The sequence below is a fragment of the Natrix helvetica genome (genome assembly GCF_964273705.1).
Source record: "Natrix helvetica genome assembly, chromosome: 3".
Taxonomy (NCBI): Eukaryota; Metazoa; Chordata; class Lepidosauria; order Squamata; family Natricidae; genus Natrix; species Natrix helvetica.
In genome coordinates, this window is record NC_138549.1 from 125,425,510 (window position 1) to 125,448,138 (window position 22,629).

Genomic DNA, 22,629 nt, shown 5'->3' on the forward strand with positions numbered 1-22,629 from the left:
AATCTTCAGTTACAACTAGAGAGAACCTCTTAAGTCTCAGCAGCTATAAAGCAAATAGCTATAATTAATAGTAACAAATATGCTGATAAACCAGTCCGTGCCGGGAGGGGGGGAGGGGGCGTTACTTGTTTTTTCTTGGACACTTGAAGTCAGCAATCCTACACTCAATACTAATAAGAATTCTATATAAGCAAACAAGCTTATATTCTTAACTAATCTTGTTGGCTATTTTCAATTACTATTTATAATTTCTGATCACAAATTATTCAAATTTGTATTAACTATTTTTGAAAAATATTATCCTCTGGACCCGTGATGGTGAACCTATGGCACGGATGAGTTTAAGTTTAAGTTTTATTAGATTTATAGACCGCCCCCTCTCCCCGAAGGGACTCGGGGCGGTGTACAGACATCTCAATAAAAAAAACGTATACAAAAAATAAATACCCTTAAATTCCCATAAAATCGAATTAAACAATAGGCTGTACAATGTGATAAAAATTAAAAACAACCTAAAAACCCACCCCTAAAAATTTAAAATACAGACTTGAGGGACTAAACTGCGATTAGGCCAGGCCAGCTAAATTGAACAGGTGGGTCTTAAGCTTCTTACGGAAGGAGCAGAGATCGGTGGTTATTCTGATATCGGGGGGGGGAGGTCATTCCAGAGGGTCGGGCCCATCACAGAGAAGGCCCTGCTCCTGGGCACCGCCCGCTGGCACTGCCTAGTGGACGGCACCCGGAGGAGTCCCTCCCTGTGAGAGCAGATCGGCCGAAGGGATGTATGGGGCAGGATGCGATCCCGCAAATACCTAGGTCCTGTGCCATGGAGCGCTTTAAAGATGATAGTCAGCACCTTGAAACGCACCCGAAAAGCCACAGGTAGCCAGTGCAGCCCGCGCAGGAGAGGTGTTACGTGGGAGTACCTAGTAACTCCCACAATTGCCCGCGCGGCCACATTCTGAACCAACTGCAGCCTTCGGGTGCATCTCAAGGGGAGCCCCATGTAGAGAGCATTACAGTAGTCCAGTCGGGACGTCACAAGCGCGTGGGTGACTGTGTGGAGAGCGTTCCGGTCCAATAGGGGACGCAATTGGCGCACCAGGCGAACCTGGTGAAACGCCCCCCTTGCCACGGCCGTCACATGGTCATCCATTGACAGCCGGGCATCCAGGAGGACGCCCAAATTGTGTGCCCGATCCACGGGGGCCAGCTGTTCGCCCCCAATGGCCAGTGATGGAACCAACTGGTTGAACCGGGGTGCCGGTAGCCACAGCCACTCCGTCTTGGAGGGATTGAGCTTGAGTCTGTTACTTCCCATCCAGATCCGTACGGCCTCCAGGCACCGGGACATCACTTCGACGGCATCGTTGGGGTGGTTCGGGATGCTCAAAGTACTCCCTTTTTGGCCCTCGGTGTGCACGCTCCCTTTTCACCACGGTTCCAAAAAGGTTCGCCATCACTACTCTAGACAAACAGAACACCCCCCCCCAAAAAAAATCTGGACATTTCCAGTTCCTTTTGAGATATGCAGTCAGTTTTCCATTTTACTTGATGAAAAGCAGAGATCAAGCACATACTTACTCACCCTTGCACTAAGCATTGCTTAAAAACGTGTTTTTCTTTAGCGCTCTGACAGTTATATTAAATTATTAGCCATCCAAGTAGCAGCAACTCTGGGTTGAAATTGGCATGCCAAAACCATGTTCAGTGCAAAATTATAAAAACAAAGGGTGTGATCTTATCTTTTTTATGGCCAAACTATGAAATAATTTAGCAGCAACTACGATGCAACAACCTAATCTACTCATATATTGGCTAATATAATGGTTTACATTAATTCTGTAAGAGAGAGAGAGAAACAGCCACAGCCTTTTAAACTTAAGGAAGAGGCAGACTTATGATGAAGGAGCTGTTTGATGAACTGTGGCCTTAACTTCCATGCTCCAGTTTAAAAAGTCACACATAGCAGGATCAAAGAAATGTTGTACTTAAAATTTTATGCAGTTGTTCTCAATTCAAGATCAGTGGTCTGATTCCATATAAGACAAATTCATAGATTCAACAGAAATGTTGTTTATATGATGGTCCAGTTTATTTCTGACATTAGCTATAATCTAATTTTCATGTTAAAAATATAAGCCATCCATTAAATAGTGAGCTGCATTCCCTAAAATAGGAAGGGCCAAAAGAAAAAAAAACTAAGTTTGATTTAAATAAATTGTGCATAAATAGAGTTAACATGATTTTGCAGAAGAAAATCTTGAGTGAGTGACTATCTCTTGCTGTTCTGACTGGATTAATAATATGATACTGGAGAAGTTACCACTTGCACATTCTTCAAGCATACTTATTTATAATTTATTCACTTGAAATGTATTACTGTATGCACACTGAGAGCCAGTTTGGTGTGATGAAAATCGAGAGTTGCAGTCCTACCTTAGGAATAAAGCCAGCTGGGTGACCTTGGGCCAATCATTTTCTCTCAGCTCTAAGAAGAAAACAATGGCAAGGCACTTCTGAAAAAGCTTGCCTAAAAACCTCCATGAATCAGACATGATTGAAAGGAAGAAAAAATATATTGCACACAATCTTCTTGATCACATATCATATTTTGGGATTATTTTACCAAAAGATACAAGAACCACATTGTAAAACTTTAACTAGTATGAATTTTTATATAAACACTTCAGTTGCAGGAAACTTTAAAATCAGGACAAGAAGGAAGCAGCTCTTTTGATTTGTAGATGTACTATCTGTTTGTCTAATGGTATGTGTGTGTGACTTCTAATTTTGCCTTTTGGAATGTTTACCTTCCCATTTTGGTCAAAGACTACACTCCTGTAGCCACATAATTATGGATCGCAGTTCACTGCTCATGAAGCATTTACCTTGTAAATATTACACTCGGAAGATTTTGATCAATTTATTAATTTTCCTTTGATAACTACAGCTGCTACAATTGAAGATTGTGGGTTGTGTATAAGTGGATGTTCAATATTTATCAAACCATAACATCCAGGATACATAGGAGGGGAAAAAATACAGAAAACATAAAATAATTTTATGGTTGGGGGTCACCACAACATGAGGAACTGTATTAAAGGGTTGTGGCATTAGGAAGGTTGAGACTCACTGAACTAGGGGAACAAAACCTAACTCTCCTTTTTCAGACACCTGATCCAGATTTGCTCTGGATGTTATGATAGATATGTTTGTGTCTAGAGGTGTGGTCATGCCTCGTTCCTCCATTACTGCCTGGCATTTATCGCTGTCATTTATGTCGTAGACTTGCCAGATCTCTTCCCTTCTTCCTGCTTCCTCCACATTCCCATTTTTAAAACCATACTTGAGCCCAATGTGATGAGTATCTGATACAATTTTATCTTCATGTTACATTTGTTAGCTAAGCCCTGTATTAGTGGTTAGAATACAGGTGGTCCTTGACCTATGACCACAATTAAGCCCACAATTTCTGTTGCTAAGTAGGACAGTTTTTAAGTGAGTTTCCCCCCATTTTATGACCTTCCTTCCACAGTGGTTAACTGAATCACTCCCGTTGTTAGTAACATGGTTGTTATGTAAATTTGGCTTCTCCATTAACTTTGCTTGTCAGAAAATTGCAAAAGGTGATCGACCACATAACCCCTGGACACTGCAACCACCATACATACCAATTGCTAAGCATCCAAATTTTGATCATGTGTAAGTATGAAAAATGCTCGTAAGTCACTTTCAGTGATGTTTTTATCTTTGAACGGTGTCTAAATGAATGATTGTAAGTTTGAGGATTACTTGTATATAGCTTGATAAAACTTATCAGGAGGGCATCAGTATCTGAGCTGCAAAAATCCAGACAAGCAACAGATGGTACAACATTCTTAATTTTGCTTTTGCCATGTGGTTGTTGGTTTTATGAAGTCGAGATATGGTCTTTCTACCAATCACCCCTCCCAGCCCACTCCTATTTTTCTTCAGTCCCCACCACCACTCATTCACCCACCAGCCACGCATAGTGTCTCACAGCAACATACTTCAGGGAGAGGGAAATGTCAAATGCATAAGGATTTGTTAAATATAGCAGCTGTTCTTATAGCAAAGTAATGACTTTCACTTTCCCAGGGTCTTTTAGCCCCACATATAACCCCCCTCAAGCCCTTAAAAATAACAGATGAAGAGGGAAAGGTAACAGAGGGCAGATTTATGTGGAGCTAGAATTATGCAGAGGTCGAGCTAAAATGTGGAAAAGAAGAATTGAGGTCAGGGTACATGAAAGAGCTTTGATTTCTGCATCTTTTCCACTAGCAAGGACTACAGTATCGCCAAAGTTATATGTGTTAGGTCAACCTGGAAAGGTGGGTCTATTGGCATACCTGCTAATGTGGGTAATACAATTCAGCATTAAGGTGAAACAGAGCCAGCAGTGAATCAACAAGAGCAATTTTATAGAAATGAAGATAATTTCAGACACTCAAATGAGCGAATGACATTTTTGGCCAATAAAAGGACTGAGTGCCACTCCTTTTTCCCCAGTATCAGGAAAATGGCCTATATATCTATTGGTATAGCTCTGATTATTTCATGCCATTTTTAAGAAACTCTAGTTTTCATGTAATATTGTTTCTCAAAATGTTACAAATTATTTTTAAACAGGCCACAGCTTAGCACAATCTGTGTCACTAAGCCTTCTTAGATTTACTGAGAACTAGGTTGGCGTTTGAGGCTGTTCCACTAGGTCTATTATTTAGTACTGAAGACATTTTAAGGTTAAGAAAGTTGTCTATGAAGCATATCTCTTGCTTTTGATACTACACTTACTGCTTGCAAGAAGTTTGATCACTAATTCAAGACTTGCATCTTTCAATTAGCTTTTACTAACGTGCCATCTGCAAAATATTCTGGATACTTTCTATTAGTAATATAGTTGTGGAACAACGGAGAGGATTGCTATAAATACTAAAAACGTACATATACTTTATACATACACTTAATTTCTTGAAATAGTACAAGATGCATATAAATGTGTAACCTTTGCACATCACTATTTCTTATAAGAAAACTGCTCCAGAGAACTAAAATCAGGAGCTATAATCATTTATCAAGATTCTCCTGATTTCTGTTCAGCTTAAGAGCATTAACTTCAGATAAGGGTGGACTCAGAATATCCATCCTTTTCAGAATCAGTATTGCTTGAATCGCATGGAATGGGGAAGGCAATTTATTTATACTTATGGATTTACTAGCAGGGATGATATTATTTAGCTTGGGTAATGAAAGGTCTGCAAGAAAACAATCAAGCTCAGAAAATACCAAGGACGCCTCATTATGCAACCAGGTATTCTGAGTTTGGGAATAGATTCTAATATACTGCATGAAATCTAATTAGCACTGGGGCATTTTTTCTTTGAAATTCTGGATATATACTCAGTAAATGTATTTTACACTTGTTATTTATGTTGTAGAATACCTGAGCAATAGGGTTGTGATCTCAGACTTTTGCCTCCGAAAGCCTTTTGTGTCAGTCCATTGTATCATCGCATCCTGGCCTCATTTCCTTCTTTGGACTAGCAACTAGGAGTGCTACTGCCACCATTACCTTTCCATGGGCAGTCACCTAAAGTCTTCTTCCTGTCGTCAATATGCGTTGGAGATAAGTTTCTCATATCTTGTCCTGCCATTCTTATGATTAAAAATAATAATAAGTGAGAACAAAAATGACCCAATCTTCTGGCCACATGTTTTAGAGGTTTGTGCTTAAAGGATTTTAGCCATTCCTTTGGAATCAGATCAATCTCACAAGAAATAAACAAAATCATGTGTCATTACAAAAAAGAGATTACATTAAACATCTTTTAAATTTTAAAATGGATTCGTTCAGAGCTATAGAAAAGGAATTACAGAGTTATTTTGATCAGGATCAGCAAGTTAACTGACTATCCACAAGAAAATTGCCAAAGAAATGCTCCAGACAGATCACAAGATGGCACTGGTCTCAAACAAATAGCAATTTATTAGACAGAATTTCAAAAGAGATCAGAATAGGAGAATAATAAAATAATGCTGTAGGAGTTCAACTGATTAGAACTTATAACATATAATGTACAAATACTAATAATCTCATGCTCAAATTGAAAAATAGTTGAAGGCTGAAATTACACAGTTTGTTAGCATGAATGGAAAAATAACAACAAAATACACTTGATTCAGCACCACACAATAAAATATGAACTCAAATTTAACAATTTAATTCAAATCCTGGCTAGATCATCTATAAAAATAGTAAAATAGCTATTTTTTCTTTAAAGCAAAAAGAAACCTAAACAAACTGATGCAAGATTTAAAGCTTTCCAAAATCTTTTTTTCATATTGTCATACAGAGGAAGAAATGGTGTATATCTGCTTTTGTATCTTGACATCTCTCCTTTGGAAATCATTGAGACATTTGGGCACATAGTCTGAGACTATGGATTGTCAAGGAGAGCACATTCATAACATTGTGCAATTTATATTTTTGACACACAGATCAACATAGTTAAAGATCTTTTTCCCTTAAAATAGGTTTCCAGATTTAAAATATTACAAAAAATGGCTGTTTAGCTTTCTTCACTTTGCAAAACATGGACAGAATTCTATGCTTCCTTAAGTTACAGCAGCAACAGCAGCTAGTCAACATCAGTTACACAAAGTCATGTTTATAGCAAAGAAGTATGTATATTTTGATCCAAAAGTGTAAGGCAATGGTTTCTGAGGAAATGTTCTGCTTTCTGAGAAGCCGGAGTGTTTATGTAGGTCTACCCTATCTGACTGGCCCTCTCCTTTCCTGAAAGGTGCTGATCGCACAGGAAGAAATAACATCATTGCCATCCACTATTCACGAGTTTTGGCTGGTCTGTAGCATGAGTTGCCACTATTTTAAGGCACCAACCTCTTGTATTCTTGGTGACACATAGGAAAGAGGATTAAGAATAAGAACAGCAACCAATCTCAGAACACAAACAAATGTGCAGTGCCAATATGTTTTTTTTAATAGAAAATACCAACAGGCATTCTGGTGGCTACAACATAATCTCTCTAAAGGAAACCAGCCTACAGATTAGAAATGGACCATGTATCCTAAGATATGGATAAATGGACCATGTATCCTAAAGAATCCATATGGAGAAAGCTGCTGTAAGAGAGTGTCATAATTGAGGTTTTTAACTGAAGGTCGAATGAGGAAATCCCACAAGATTCTTCGCATTGTTGAAAACTGGTCTTGGATAAATGTTTAGTCATAAACACATATTCTGACTCTCATTGTTTTATCTGCTTCCATTTTATAGAATAGATGTCAGACACCATAAAAGAGATGGTTGGTAAATTTATTTCCATGTTTTGTGTGTGTGTGTATATATATATATATATATATATATATATATATATATATATGTGTGTGTGTGTGTGTGTGTGTGTGTGTGTGTGTGTGTGTGTATGTATGTATGATGTATGTATGTATGTATTTGTGTTACAACCCCTGGTATGACTAAATATGGGAGGAAGGTCACTACTCCCTCTTTCTGTCCTTCGGCTTCGGGTTGTAACACAAATACATACCTATTTCCCTGGCTCAACTGATAAGGAACAGAGCCCGTGGCTTAGTGGCTAAAACTTCTGCCTAAGATATAATACAGCCCGGGTTCAAATCCCAGTAAGGGTATGGCTAGCTGATGAGAGCTAATTAGCTCGAAATAGATCTATACTAGTCTCCCTTTATTTATTTATCAGTACAAATATAACATATATAATGACTGTTCATTAAAACAAAATGTGATGTGTATGTGAAGTTGCTGAATTTAGAGTTCAGGACTTTTGGAGTTGGATCTCATCAACATGATGATGATCATATGATGACATCTAGACTACATATTCATTTCAGACGATGCTAGAATAGTGCTTAATATTGATATTGCCCTGTGTGATGAACAAGTAGGGGTAATGCTACATAATAAAAAATACCCCGACAGTCATGCATTTTTTTTGCAGTTTATTTATAGAACAAACAGCAATGTAGAAAAATCAAAACTGTTTCCTTTATAGATATTCTGGCATGTTCCTATACTTGTTGTCCATCAACAACTCTAACCTCAAAAGCATTTTGATAACGTCTACTGAGATGATTGGCCATTGGGAGAGGCCCCTGTGAAATAGGAAGACTACAGTGTATCATCTTGTGAATCTTGGAGAGACACTCAATTTATGGAGTATGGCTGTGCTGAAACTGCAGGGATTGTAGTAGTTTCCAGCTCATACAATAGTTGCTCAATTGTTGCTGGGATCCAAACATCTTTTTTTGCAGCAGCCCATCTGTTGTGAGAAATGTCACTTAATTTTTCCCAGCATTTAAACCACACTATGATGTTTCTGGGAAAGTTTTCCTGGAAGAATTGGGTGGTCAAAGTAGTATCTGCAAATACAGAAAAGTTTTCCAGGAGAAGGAGGGGGAACTATTTTAAGATAATGCACATTGAGGAAGTCAGACTACAGAGATCCATCCCTCTGTATATTCTTCATCACAGCAGTCATGAATTATTTCTTAGCTTACAATATTAGGGTATGCATAATAGCTCCTGAACCAAAATTAAGTAAATGTATGGATTAAAGTATCTTTCTAAATAGTAAGAAAAAGTTTTTTGGTAGACCAATTCAGACAAATACCTCTCTAATAAAATAGTGTAGTATCTTCTCCTTACAGTGGCAGGAAACCATGACAGGAAATGAGCTAGACTTACTAGAATTTGTCAAATTATAGAGTAGATGCACATTCTTGCATTAAAATGTTCAGCCCACCCAACTTAAAATCAATACTTATTTATCTAATAAATATAAACTTTCTAACAGCTGAAAGTCTCAATAGTTTATAATACACAAAAAGGATAAACACAATTTGAGTTAAAACATGTCCAATAGAATCAAACTAAATACAAAATTAAACTTCAATTAAAAAGCCTAGAAAATAGACTTCTCCTGGTACAAAAATGATGCTAATGTGAGTGCCAATTGAACCTCTCTGGAGAGGGCCTTCAATAAATGTGGTGTCTCCACAGAAAAGGCTATAGAGAGCCATCTAACCCCCTTTGGAAGGGGCACCTGGAGGAGGCCTCATTTGAATATCTTAAGGTCTGGATAGTAAAATATAGGAGAAAGTGCTCTTTTAGGTAAACATGTTGTATTTGAATAATTCTGGATTTAATGGACACACAGGATTTCCTCTTTCTATTCCCATTCTAAGTTTGCCACATGTACTGTTTTATATACCTCAAAATGTAAAACATAACCCTACCACAGCTGAGGGTCTCCCTATTCATTCTAGTGTCAGACACTGTTCATCTGTTCAGACTTTATACCTGGACATCTCAAATCCCAAAATGTTGCTGCTAGAGGAATAAATAGAACATTTTATTTATTGACGTTAGCTATGTGCCATTCTTTATTAAAGGTAAGTCAAAGGTAACAGGATGATTCCCAACCCTTTAGTAAAATTCCAGTGCATTGTTAAATGTGAAGCTAAAAAGATGCTATTACATGATAAGTAAAAGAACCCAGAGGAAAGAAAACCTGGTGCATATACGGTAATATAATAAAGCAAGCTTTGATTAGGAATGGGATTTCTCAGCCAAGGCACCAAAGCCAAAAGGCCTTAAGCAAGGTTCCCTAATATAGTTATGCTGCATGCCACCTCTGTTCTATACCTTACAGCACAGTTAAATAACTGACTGAGTTGGGACAAGTTACAGACAACTAATTTTAGAATGCTAGATGGAAATATTATTAGCATTGCATTTGGAAAGGTTCCATATTGTTACAAAATAATAAAGATGTCTAATCCTTAGGATTATTTGACTTTGATTCTCAAACATTTATATATTGGCCTCCAGTCAGGGGTGGGTTCCTGCCAGTTCTAACCTCTTCTATAGAAGAGGTTCCACAAATCTACAGTGCCATTTAGAACCGGTTCCAGCTCCCTCCTCCCGCCCGTCCGCGCATCATCAAGATGAAGAGCGAGAGGAGGAATTCTGGGAGTTGAAGTCCACAAGTCTTAAAGCTGTCAGGTTTGAACACCCCTGGGTTTTTTTTTTCTATAGGGTTAGGGTTGCAAGGGTCTTGTAATTTGACAGCTTTAAGACTTGCGTGCTTCAAATGCCAGAGTTTCTGAGCCAACATTTTGGTTGCTAAGCAAGAGCGTTGTTAAGTGAGTTTCACCACATTTTACAAGTTGGCCACAGCCACCCAGTCACATGTTAGTATTAGAACAAGTTGCAATTGAGGTGATCCAGTAAAATTGAAGGCAACTGATTTGTATAAATTTACATTATATAAATAATCTCTCCCACTCTTTTAGGGATATTCTTACTCTGTTTCTAAAAATTGTTTTGTTTTTCTGCTGCTATTTCTGTCTCCATCCTATCTTTGTTTTTCCACATCTCTCAGGTCTTACAACACCCATTCTTCCTGCTATTGATTCTTCCTGCCTTGCTACTGATTCTAAAGAACTAAAGTCAGCCGGGAGTTTAAAGCTGCATCTTGAGTTAATCAGCACATGATTTTCAACTTGCTGAGGTCAAGATTCTAATTTCATGTGGATTATAGTGGCAACAAAATCTATATAATCGATCTGTAGTCTGGTTGCTTTGTCTTTTGGGTTCTGCAGCACATCCTTATGCTATCTGATTAAACAGCTGGTCCTATTTAACTCAGCAGCAGGACATCAGTTCTGATAACTGTGAAACACAACCCCTCAAAGCTATTGATAAGCCCCTTTGTTATATTGTGCTGAATAAGGAACATGACACTTTTAAATACTGTATGGACTTTCAAATTTCCCAGAAATATGGCTTTGTAGACTCCTTGTCTCAATTTTATATATCATGCTGTGTGCTGATTTGTTTGCAGTTTCTACTAAAACTATGTACCCCAATCTTCCATCTTGAAAAATACAATGCCATTCTAAAAAGCTTAGTTTAAATAGCAAAATGAGAAGGAAAACAGTAAGATAAAATAGGCTATTAAACAATTAGGCTAGAATAAATATAAATATAATTTATAAATATAAAATAGGCTATTGAAAAAGGCAGAAGAATGGCTACATCATAAATCAGACATGATGGAAAGAGGAAGGCTTTCACCATTTTGCAAAAAGCCAACATTTGGGGAAGAACACATCTTAGAACAAAACTTTCCCTATCAAATGTAGTATGTGGGCAAGTCTGAAGAAACCTTTTAGATTTTTTCCAGTGTAACAGATAATCACAGGTGAGCTGCACATGTTGTATCAGATTGCTCATAGGTGCTGGTTTTTTTTATATACAGCTGGGAGAGCTAAATAGCAGGAAATTTGTTTTTTTTTATAAAGAAATTAGAAATTATTGAATACTAGTCCTTCAACAAGGTAAGGGATCTTGAGAAAAATGGAATTGGATCTGATGTCATCATTCAGTATATCTCACAATTTAATAGTGTATCACTGTATTGATGAACCACTACAGATCAATGGAGACTTACATGGAAATTGGTATATACTGGTAAATCTATAATGCTATTAATAGGGAAGAAAGTACCACCATAACATACTGATATGTATAAGACTATGCTGTGTATGATTATGTATTAGCTTTTTGCAGAGACAGATTGCTTTGTGGACCATTCTGACACAGGAGTCTTTTATCTGACATCATGTATTTTGGATTTACCACCTGAATGAAAATTATAGCTTTTGTTCTCTTTTATATCATTAGGGTTTACACATTTAGGTCTACTTACATATTGCACAAGTTTATTTATCCTGAAGTCATTTTCAGAATTTTTTGTGCAATAAAAAGCAATATTAAACTTTGAAATAATACTAGGAGAAAACAATCTAATCATGCACTATCTCCCCACTAGACTTTGCAGTCTAAAAAGCAAGACATGGACAGGATCAGCCCACAATATTTCACTACCTGAAACAGTAAATGATAATTTCCTTTCACTCAAGGAATGTAGTCAATTATGTTATTTTCGTATACAGGAAAGAGAATTGCATAAATTTTTTCTTGGGAATAAAAGTATCACAGAACCCAACAATAATTAAAAAGGAGGTTTATTCTGCCATTTATCGCCTTCATACTATACCTACTATAGCACTTTGATTGGATTACCTTTCTATATCAACCTGTCCCAACCTGATATCCTCCAGAAATGAATAAATTGGAAATTGGAATCTCATGACATCTGGTGATTCAGTCATATGGTTGTACATGATACATGGCTAACTTTACTTCTAATTATCCTTTTTTTAAAAAACGTAGATGCTATCATATAGTGGTAGTTATAGCAATTAAGCCAAATGTATCAGATTTATTACAGCATCAAATGCAAATTCCAGCTGATTCTACAATAACCATGTCTACCTTATTCAATAAAATATTAATTTATTAAATATTAAAATTAGATGTTTGAATACAGAACAAGTCTTATGGAGAAAATATATACTGCCTTTGTTATACCCTGGATTTTATCATAGATAAAACTATTTCCATATCTAAATGATACCTCTAGAAACTCTAATTTGCACTTTCCACATTTAATAAGGGCTAGCATATTTGATAGCTCTGATTTGAAGTCAGATTTTAAAAATTGGTCATAAGACAAAGTAAATTCAGAGTTTTCACTTGAGTCAACAAATTACCAGATTCAAAGTAATTATATTTTGTACACATTATGTGAAGACTTAATTCTCTTGAGGCTGAGAAAAAAAGAGAAAGTACTGGAAGTCCTTGAGTTAAGACTATTTGTTTAATGTTGGTTTGAAGTTGCAGTAGTACTGAAAAAAACTTACAACCTATAATCAAAGTTATGATTGTGATACCATCAGTCATATGATTGATAATTCAGGCATTCGGGAATTGGCTCATGTTCATAATCCTTGCAGAGTCCTGCAGTCATGTGGTTAAAATTGTGGCCTTCCAAACTGGGGGGGGACAAACAAAGACAATCAGGAAGTGAGCAGGGAAAGTTGCAAATTGAGATCGTGTGACATCTCACTTAAGAACTATGCCTATTCACAACAAATTTCCTAACCCAATTGTGATTGTAAGTTAAAGATTACCTGTACAATCAGCAGCAAGGTGGACAGACTTAATTATAATGATGATGGATGAACCATTGGAAGATCTAAAGGATCAGTTTGAGGACAAATCCTTCTGGAGAAAATCTATTTATGCAGTTGACACCAATTTCATGCCAGATCACTATCATCACCACCAGAACTGGACTGTAACAATCCAGAGGACCAGTAGATGGCAGCAAAGAGGCACAGAAAACTGTTCATCTAAAAGTGTTCCAGATTTTGTAGTCAGAATTTAGTAGTCCTACTTTAACATCTGAAATCATGGTTAGCAAGCTATAATGCATGTGTGTGTATATTACACAGCACAAAGACACAACTGGATTTTTATTGCTTGTTATAGATGTGATATGATACACAATCAGGGCATTGTCTATACTCAAACTTTTTTGTGTGTATTTCGCCAGATTCTGCCTGCCCCAATCAAACAAAGGGAGATTCTACAGAGAGTCCTCAACGTAAGAACACAACTTGAGCCCAAAATTTGTTGCTAAGCAAGATGGTTGTTAAGCAAATTGTCCCTATTTTATGACCTTTCTTACCACAATTGTTAAGTGAATCATTGCAATTAAGTCAGTAACAAGAGAATCTGGCTTTCCCATTGACTTTGCTTGCCAGAAAGTTTCAAAAGGTGATCACATGACCATAGGACACTATGCAATTGTCATAAATACGAGTCAGTTGCCAAGTGTCTAATTTTGATCAGATGATCATGGAGTTGCTGCCATGGTCTTAAGTGTGAAAAATGATCGTGTCACTTTTTTCAGCGGCTTTGTAACTTTGAACTGTCTCTAAACAAACTGTATAAATACACCCCCCCCCCCCTTAGAGAGGAAAAGTTCCCCTCAAAAATTTTCTCCCCAACCTGGGGACAAAATTGTAACCTTGCCTCAAGTGAGCAATTCCCAGGGAGAAAAACTAAATCAAAACAGAGGAAGTCCTCACCCCTAAAACTAAGAACGCAACAAGCAAGAAATAGGGGAGAGGAGCGAAACCTATCTGATTGCCATTTCTGCTTGCCAATACAAGAAGGCAGGAGCAGCAGACTGTCGACTAAAGAGGAGTAACAGAATGAATACCAAAAGATGCAGGCTGTGATATCTGCTGAAATGTAATTTCGCCGGATTTTTCTGACATTTCCCCATTTTATTAACGCTCCTCTTAGCAGCCCAGTCCGAGTTAGGCTGGGCGAGGGGCGTCTTGGGCATTCTGCTCATGCTCAGAGACCCTTTCGTACATTCACTAAGCCCAACGCGTGGAAAGACCCGAGAATTTTACTTCCTATTTAAACTTCCCCAGAGCGCGTTTGATTTATGATTTATTTTGACAACGGAGACCGCTCCTCACCAGACAGCCAGGGAATAGAAATCTGGGGAAATGATCGGAAAAAATCGTCAGTGGCACGCTGTAAAAACCCTCGGTGATTTAGAGAGGGGTTTCCCTTCCCCACCTCGTTTCTTTCTTTCCCCCATCCCCCTCCGCCAACAGTGGGAGAGAGAAAGCCCTTTGATCTGCAGTTGCTTTGCTCCTGCGAGTGCGTCTCTTTGCCTTCAGACCAAGCACGAAAAGTTTTTTTTTTAAGTGTTACAGGTCACGGTATCTGCAAGCTGCTTTCTCTCGCTTCTCCCCCCCCCTCTTTCTCCCCCCTTCCTTCTTAATACTCTTTCTGAACACAATCCCCTTTCTCATGCCCCTCCCCTTTCCTCCTCGCCCGGCAAAGGGGCTGTTGGGTCTGGAACTCGCTCGGGAGTTTTGCATTGATCCATTGATTGCACATGGTCTCTTGCCTGACCTCCTTGCTCCCAGGGAAGCGGTCTCCATGGCTACTGGCCCTACTCCCCCAGTGGCAGACTGTAAATTCCTGCAGGCAGAGCTGAACAGAGCCCGGACGGGTGGGAGGGAGTGAAGAAGGGAGCAGGCGAAGCAAAGGCAAATAGAAAAGAAAGAGAGAGAAGAAGAAAAAAAGGGCGTTGCTTGGATGGACCTTCGCAGGTCTTCAGCATTGGACCACGGCCCTTAAAAAAGGAGAGAGAGAAAATCTGCCGCTCTAAACAAAAACTACAACGGGCTACGTTCCTCCTTGAATAAAAGAGGCAGCTGAAAGGAAGGCGATCAGGTCCGCTCAAAAGATCCCGCGGGTTTTCCTCCCTCCCTTCCTGTGCTAGTAGCATCAGAGGAAACGGGACGAAACCCCGAGCAATTTGGCCATCCTTTCTCCAGGAGCCGCTTTCATACACCGTCGGGAAAAAAACGTTCCTTTGTTTTGTGGGATTTTTTTTTTGCCTGTTGAAATCTGTGTTGCGCCTTCAAAGCACCAGAGAAAAGTTCCCGGTTCTTGGCACCAACCTTCTGCCCAAACGCATCGGCTGGAATGGGGGCCCTGGAGATCTTTGGGTTGTGCCTGGTTCTCTCCTTTGGCAACATAGTGGCTAAAGCTAGTCAAGGTAAGGCGAATCCCAACCCTGCGCCCGACCCCCTCCTATCTGGAGACGGACACTCGTATTTCTCTTATGTATGCGCCAACGAGAGCGCACATAGGCGCGGAACTATTCCTCTACTTTTTAAATGTTGGATTTTTGTCCGTGAGATTAGTAAACCTGGTGCCCGGCAAAAAATATGTATCTTTTAACTGTTGAATGCAAACCTTTCGCTTTTATCTTTCAAAGACTTGTTGTTTTTAAAGAAATCTATTCTTCGAATTGCTTTTAAACATAAAGAGGGGAAAGGAATAGTTATTGTGTGTGTGTGTGTGTGTGTGTGCATTTTCCTTCCCAGCTAGAAATCAGAGTGTTGTTATTTGCAACCTCTGCTCGGATGCCTACTTTTTTTACAAGGTTGATAGTACTTTTAGAAACAATTACTTTTAAGATTAAGATGGGGCATCAGACTTGAGGGAATGTTTTTGTGAGGTAAGAGTTCACATGTAATGCAACTTCAGATGTTAGAGGCAAAGATTCTTGGCAAAAGTATGTATTTTAACTTAATTTATCTTGAAACAGCATGGCTGGTTTTTATTTAAAATCAGACATGCAAATTCAAACAATTTGTTTAGATACTTCCACTTCCTAAAACAGTAACATGTCATATCTTAATGTTACAAAGTGGACAATGTATGATACAAAAATGTGTTAAAGGAAAATCTTTTAGCTTTATAGTTTGTACTGTATTTTTAATAAAGTGGTGAGAGTTTTAAGATTATTTGCTCCTTCTTTAGCAGTAGCCTTTTAAACGCTTTAGAATCTTTTTTTTATAATAAAAATGTGCAAAGGGTGTTTTGGTTTTATTTCTTTTTCTTTGCAAGCCCACTAAAAAGGAGCTAGCTTCTTGTAAAGTTTTATGATTTTAGTTTAGAAAGAAATGCTTAGATTTTGATTCCAATTAGCTTCAGTGTGTACATTGCTTTCATATTCTTATCATAATATTTATTTATTAAGGCTCTTTGGTTTCAAATTCCATTAAAGCTGTGGCCAGATTTATGTAAAAACAGCATAGCAAAATTCCATCCTGTAGAAACTTGACTGATACCTTTGGGAGAAGGGAAGGAACTTGGGGTGGATTTGGGCTAGAGCCTTGCAGGTAAAAACATCTTCTTTGTTATATCAGTTTTCAGTAGAGGGCAAGAATGACATTTCTGTGAAATTTTGCAGATCCATTTTAGCTGGAACACTGATTTTTTTAAATACTTCACTCTCATTTTAAAAACATTCCCAACAGTCTCTTTTAATGAAAAAATACTTCCTACTGTTTATTCCAGTTCGTTATGCTTGGAACACTCATTTATCATACAGTACATGCAAATTAATATTATTTAGAATACTGATCATATTAACCTTTTGGGGAGGAAGTTTGGGACAATAATGGGGAGACTGAAGATGGTGATAGTTGAAAACCAAAAAGTTTAAACTTGAGTCCTCATTTCCTAGGTGGTGATGGATGTCATGTAAAGAGTGAGCAAATTATCCTGACATCTTGGAAGTTTGACAAACAGGATTAATCTTGAAATATACATTGATGAATAAAAAAGTAAAATGCATATTTAAAATCCAGCTTCTATCATTATCTGAATAACCAAGTTCTTCTAAGAAACAGTGCAATAGGTGTTTAAAAGCTACAACTAGAATAGGGGTATTCTATCATTTGAAATTACAATTTTTCCTTACTATATGCTTCTGGTATTCTCCATAAATGTTGGGATCACATTTCCTTAGTTACGGCAAGCATGTCCAAATGGCTCTATAATTTTGAGAAGTAGAGAAAGACTGGTGGTTATGTAAGGATTTGATAGTCTGCGTCCATGCAAAATAAGTTGCAGAATACTAACCAAAAATCTTTTAACAAGTGCAGGGGGAAAAATCCTTTCCCAAATCTGTCAAGGCAGCAATAAGTTATTTTTAAAAAAAAACTATATACTGACCAACTAATAAACCATGATAATAAAACATGTGTTATGACATCCCCCCAAATTCCAGCCTTTCATACATATGTTCCAATAATCTGAGTGGTGCTTCTGAGCAGCAGCTATATGTAAAGCTGAAATCCATCTGATACTGAGGTGTTCCCTTCTCTTTGCTGTATTCTGTTCTTCCATTTCAACAAAATCTTTTTGGTAAACCCATGCTTGTTACAGGAGATCTAACAAATAAGTAGTAGAATATGAAAAATGGTCATAAATAAAAATGTAGCTTTCTACTTGGTCTAGATAACTACAATGAGTCTTGGTTTTTTTTTTTTGAAGAGTGAGCAGGTATCATTGATGCTACCTTATAACAGCAGGCATGGTATTTTTCAACTACATCTACTGTATGCAATGTTTAAGGATCAGCAGCTGAAAACTGTGGGGCCAAATCTGATCTTGCACTTATTTTTCACGATGTCTATTCAGAACCAGAGCAACTTTACAGGAGGAGCAATGTGTACAACCATTTTGTCTAATTTAAAGGATTGTGATAGAGAAATTGTTTACATCCTATTTTCATATTTGCTTTACAGGAATATTACTGAGTGATTGTGCATTTAAATTGCAACAATGTCCAGTCTGTCATCCAATAGCATCAGAACTAAAATCATTATTATTGATGTTTTGAGCCTTAATAAATGTTACCTGCATTTATGTGGTTTTCTACTTAGATTATTAAACTACTCTTTGCTCCTATTCATACCCCCCCCCCCACTTCTTTTCAATCATGCCAGATTCTCAGAGACTGTCTGCAGTTTTCTTGGCAAGGTTTTTCAGAAATGGTTTGCCATTGCCTCTTTCTTAGGGTAGAAAAAAAGTGACTGGTTACCAGTTGGCTTTGTGCCTAAGGCAGGACTAGATCACCCGATTTCTAGCCTGTTGCTTTAACCACTACATAAAACTGCCTCTCATTCATACTTCCGTTATGGTTTATTTATTGGAAGCTTAATCTGTAAGACAGCAACAGATTCATCCTCCAGGCCTGTTTCAGGAGAAAGCAGGAAGAAAATGAAGGATTTGGCCTTAGGGATGTGGCAGACATAATAATACAAATCCATATAAAATCTGGTTTTCATAAATACTCAACAGGAGATGCTAACAAAGTGGTAAACTGCCAGCACATTATGTTTTCATACAAAAAAAACTGTGCTGAATGTGGACTAGTTTGGACATTCACAAATATGGAAAATAAGAAAGTCAGACTAAAGTTAAAGACATAGCCCAGTCATAATCTTAAGTTATGCTTTCCCATACTTTATATGTGAACTTGGTCATTCAGTTAAGTTGCAGTTCTCAAATAAAACCTGATGAATTGTATGCATTGGAGTTTCTGCAGAATAAATTGCATGAGGAGTTTGGAACTGACTTCTCTGGAGCCAAAGCCTCATCTGAAAATGAATGCAACAACACACACACACACACACACACACACACACATGCGCGCACGCACACACACACACACACACACACACAGAGGGAGAGAAGGAGAGAGGGAGAGAGGAGCTAAGATGCTTTGGCAATCTTAGAAAGAGGAAAATGTATTGTTTTGAGATTTTCTGCCATTGAAGACTTAACAGAGGTTTTGCTGTTGAGGTTCCATCTCCTACAATCTGAAAATAAATTTTCTTTAACCTCCTGGGCAATATTATTTTTCTAACACACACTCTGCTTATAAGATTTATTACTACGTACCTATCAGCTTCCAATTTGGTCATTATCCATTGTTTAGAAATAAACTAATTCAGTTGACATTTGAAAAAAATCAAGTGTTGATGCATATTAATTCATCCTTTAATGCCCAATTAAATGCTTTTGGAAACAACTTAGAAAACTATGCCTACTTACTTGGTTTAGTTAATAAAAGCAAGATGGATCCCAAGAGAAAAACAAAGCAGTGGCTATCCCTATTTCAGACCTAGCCTGTCCTGTGTTCTGGATATTACCCAAAGCAGTTTTTCTGTGCAATATAAATATGCTGCCGTAGATAAAAACTACTATAGCAATAAGGGGGCAAGTGGGGGGGGGTAATTGTTAATTACATAGAATTATGGAGGAATATCAGATATACATATCTGTTTACTAGGTAATGTATTTCTATAGTTGTGTTCCACTCCTGGCAACTTTATGCACACACCTATGGCAATACTATGGTAGCAGCTTACCATTTGACAAAGTGACTAAATTAATGGACCAGCAAAATTCTGTGGACATATGTTTGTATTTTAGTAAGGCATTTGACAAAGTAGACCACAGCCTACTTCTTGGCAAGTTAGAAAAATGTGGGATGACAACATCACCAACAGATGGATTTGTAACTGGCTGACAAATCACACTCAATGTGTAGTGACTAATGAACTACATCTACATGGAGGGAAGTAAGCAGTGGGATACCCCGAGGTTCTGTCTTTGGCACAGTATTCTTCAATATCTTCATAAATGATTTGGATGAGGGAATAAATGGGGAACTCATCAAATTTGCAGATGACACTAGGTTGGCAGGAATAGCCCACACCCCAGAAGGTAGGCTCAAGTTCCAGAAGGATCTCAACAGACTTGAAAACTGGGCCCTATCTAACAAAATGAAATTAATGGTGGGAAAAGTAAGGTTTTACGCTTAGATAAGACAAATCAAATGTATAGGTATAGAATAGGTGGAACCTGGCTCAATAGCAGTAACTATGAGAGGGATCTTGGAGTCCTAGTGGACAATCACTTTAACATGAGCCAGCAGTGTGCTGCACCCATCAAAAAAGCCAATGAAATTCTAAGATAGAATCAAGATCATGTGAAGTGTTAATTGCTGCTTTATAATTTTGATTAGACAACACTTGGAATATGACATCCAATTTTGGTTACCACAATATAAAAAAGACTCTGGAAAAAGTGCAGAGAAGGGCAACAAAAATGATTAGGGAGCTAGAGGCTAAAACATATGAAGAACAGATGCAGGAATTGGATATGTGTAGTCTAGTGAAATGAAGGACTAGGGGGCGACATGATAACAGTGTTCCATTTTTGAGGGGCTACCATAAAGAAGAAGGGGTAAATCTATTGAGCAAGTCAAAACAGAAAGCAATGGATGGAAACTAATCAAGGAGAGAAGCAACCTAGAACTAAAGGGAAATTTCCTGATAACAAGAACAATTAACCAGTGGAAAGGTTTGCCTTCATACATTATGGGTAATCTCTCACTGGAGGCTTTTAAGAAGAGATTGGACAAACATTTGTCTGAAATGGTGTAAGGTCTTCTGCTTGTGCAGTGGTCTGGACTAGAAGACCTCCAAGTTTCTTTCCAATTTTGTTATTCTATTCTGTTCTGTTCATTCTGCCAGGACTTATTTTTTTTAACTTTGCAGTCCGGCATACAGTTCTGAGATTTTTCTGGTGATCCCCCATCAATGTACGTCTTGCTTAATTCTTTGAGATCAGCTAAGGATAACAAAGTGCTGGACTAGAGACTGTCTAACTACTGTACTACCTTGTTCATAAATTTCCTATTTGTAAGAATACACAGTTCTAAGTTTGAAAAGAGTTTGATTCACTAGTGTTCCTTTATTGTTTACATAAGCTCTCTTCTAGATTGCCCTGATAAAAGATATTGTTGTGTTTATACCTTTTGCTAAACTTAGTATGATTTGGTTATTTGGGTCAACTTAGCATGTTGATGAATTAAATGGTGTGCCTTGTAATTCATAATTTATGGCTTGTGAATCAAAAGCTGTGCCTTATTTGGTAAACTATTAAGCAAAACATAGCTTAATAGAAGGTGATTTGCATGACGCACTAAATTATCTGCAGTTATTAAGAGGAATTTCCATTTTATTTCTCTTCCACCCTATATGCCTTTTTATGGTCTTTTAAAGAGCAAACCTATCCAACATGGATCAGCTTCAATTTCCAGTTAATTCATATTGGAATTTAGTCTCAAATATTTAATAATGCATTGAGGCTAAATTCCATTTCCATTGGGGTTATACTTTAACATTCAGGAACAACATGTTCAGCTGACACTTCTTATTCTGGTCTGGTTCACTCCAGTATATTGGTTGACAGTTTCCAGAATTTGTTGCTAACCAGTTTCATATTCTGAGACTAACCTCAAGAACAGTCCAGGTTGGAGAAGACTGATTCATTTTTTACATGGCAGTTAACACATGCATCTTCCTAATGCAGACCTTTGTGCCAGATGTAGTGGCACACATGAGACCTTGGCCATCTAATTAGCATTAAATACAGGTAGAGCGAATCCCTTAAGCAAATGATAACTCATGGTTAAAATAATTAATTTGGCTGTTCAAAATCATAACAATTTAATGCATTGTGTGTGTCAATGAAGTTAGAAAAACTCAACATCTATAAGCTGTATTTTCCCAGAGGCAAAGGTGTATAACATGATTATACAATCAATGTTGTAGAGTGTTGATGGGTTTGGCAGATAATGGGTTGGATTCTTTTAAAGTCTGAATCCACCTGCAGGGCCTTAAAATGGGGTGGTGATGATGGTTTGGGGTGTGTATTCTTAAAGAATAATTCAGTTGATGTAAATACATAATGGTCTTATCCTTTTAGTCTTATTCTACTAGTCTTATGAAAATAAGGACTAGGGGTGACATGATAGCAGTGTTCCAATATCTCAGGGGTTGCCGCAAAGAAGAGGGAGTCAAACTATTCTCCAAAGCACCTGAGGGTAGAACAAGAAGTAATGGATGGAAACTAATCAAGGAGAGAAGCAACCCAGGACTAAGGAAAAATTTCCTGACATTTAAAACAATTAATCAGTGGAACAACTTGCCTCCAGAAGTTGCAAATGCTCCAACACTCGAAGTTTTAAAGAAGAGATTGGTTAACCATTTGTCTGGGGTGGTGTAGGGTTTCCTGCCTAAACAGGGGGCTGGATTAGAAGACCTCCAAGGTCTCTTCCAACTCTGTTATTCTATTTTCACCCATCTCCTATGAAAATTTCTTCCTCTTTCCTAGTTGCCCTCAGAAGGTGATGCTCTCCTGTAGTCCTAAAATGTTAAATATATAACTG

At 37.8% G+C, this 22,629-nt stretch overlaps 1 protein-coding gene across 9 annotated transcripts in view; it reads left to right on the forward strand.

The window, feature by feature from the left end:
* The first annotated feature begins 14,865 nt into the window (after window positions 1-14,865).
* The window catches only part of SCUBE3 (signal peptide, CUB domain and EGF like domain containing 3), a 121,243-nt gene continuing 113,479 nt past the window's right edge, over window positions 14,866-22,629 (forward strand). For all 9 annotated transcript variants that reach the window (XM_081948542.1, XM_081948545.1, XM_081948547.1 and 6 more), the window contains exon 1: window positions 14,866-15,585. In XM_081948542.1, coding sequence (XP_081804668.1) covers window positions 15,513-15,585 — 73 coding nt within the window. In that variant the 5' untranslated portion in view covers window positions 14,866-15,512. The remainder of the gene's footprint in view (window positions 15,586-22,629) is intronic.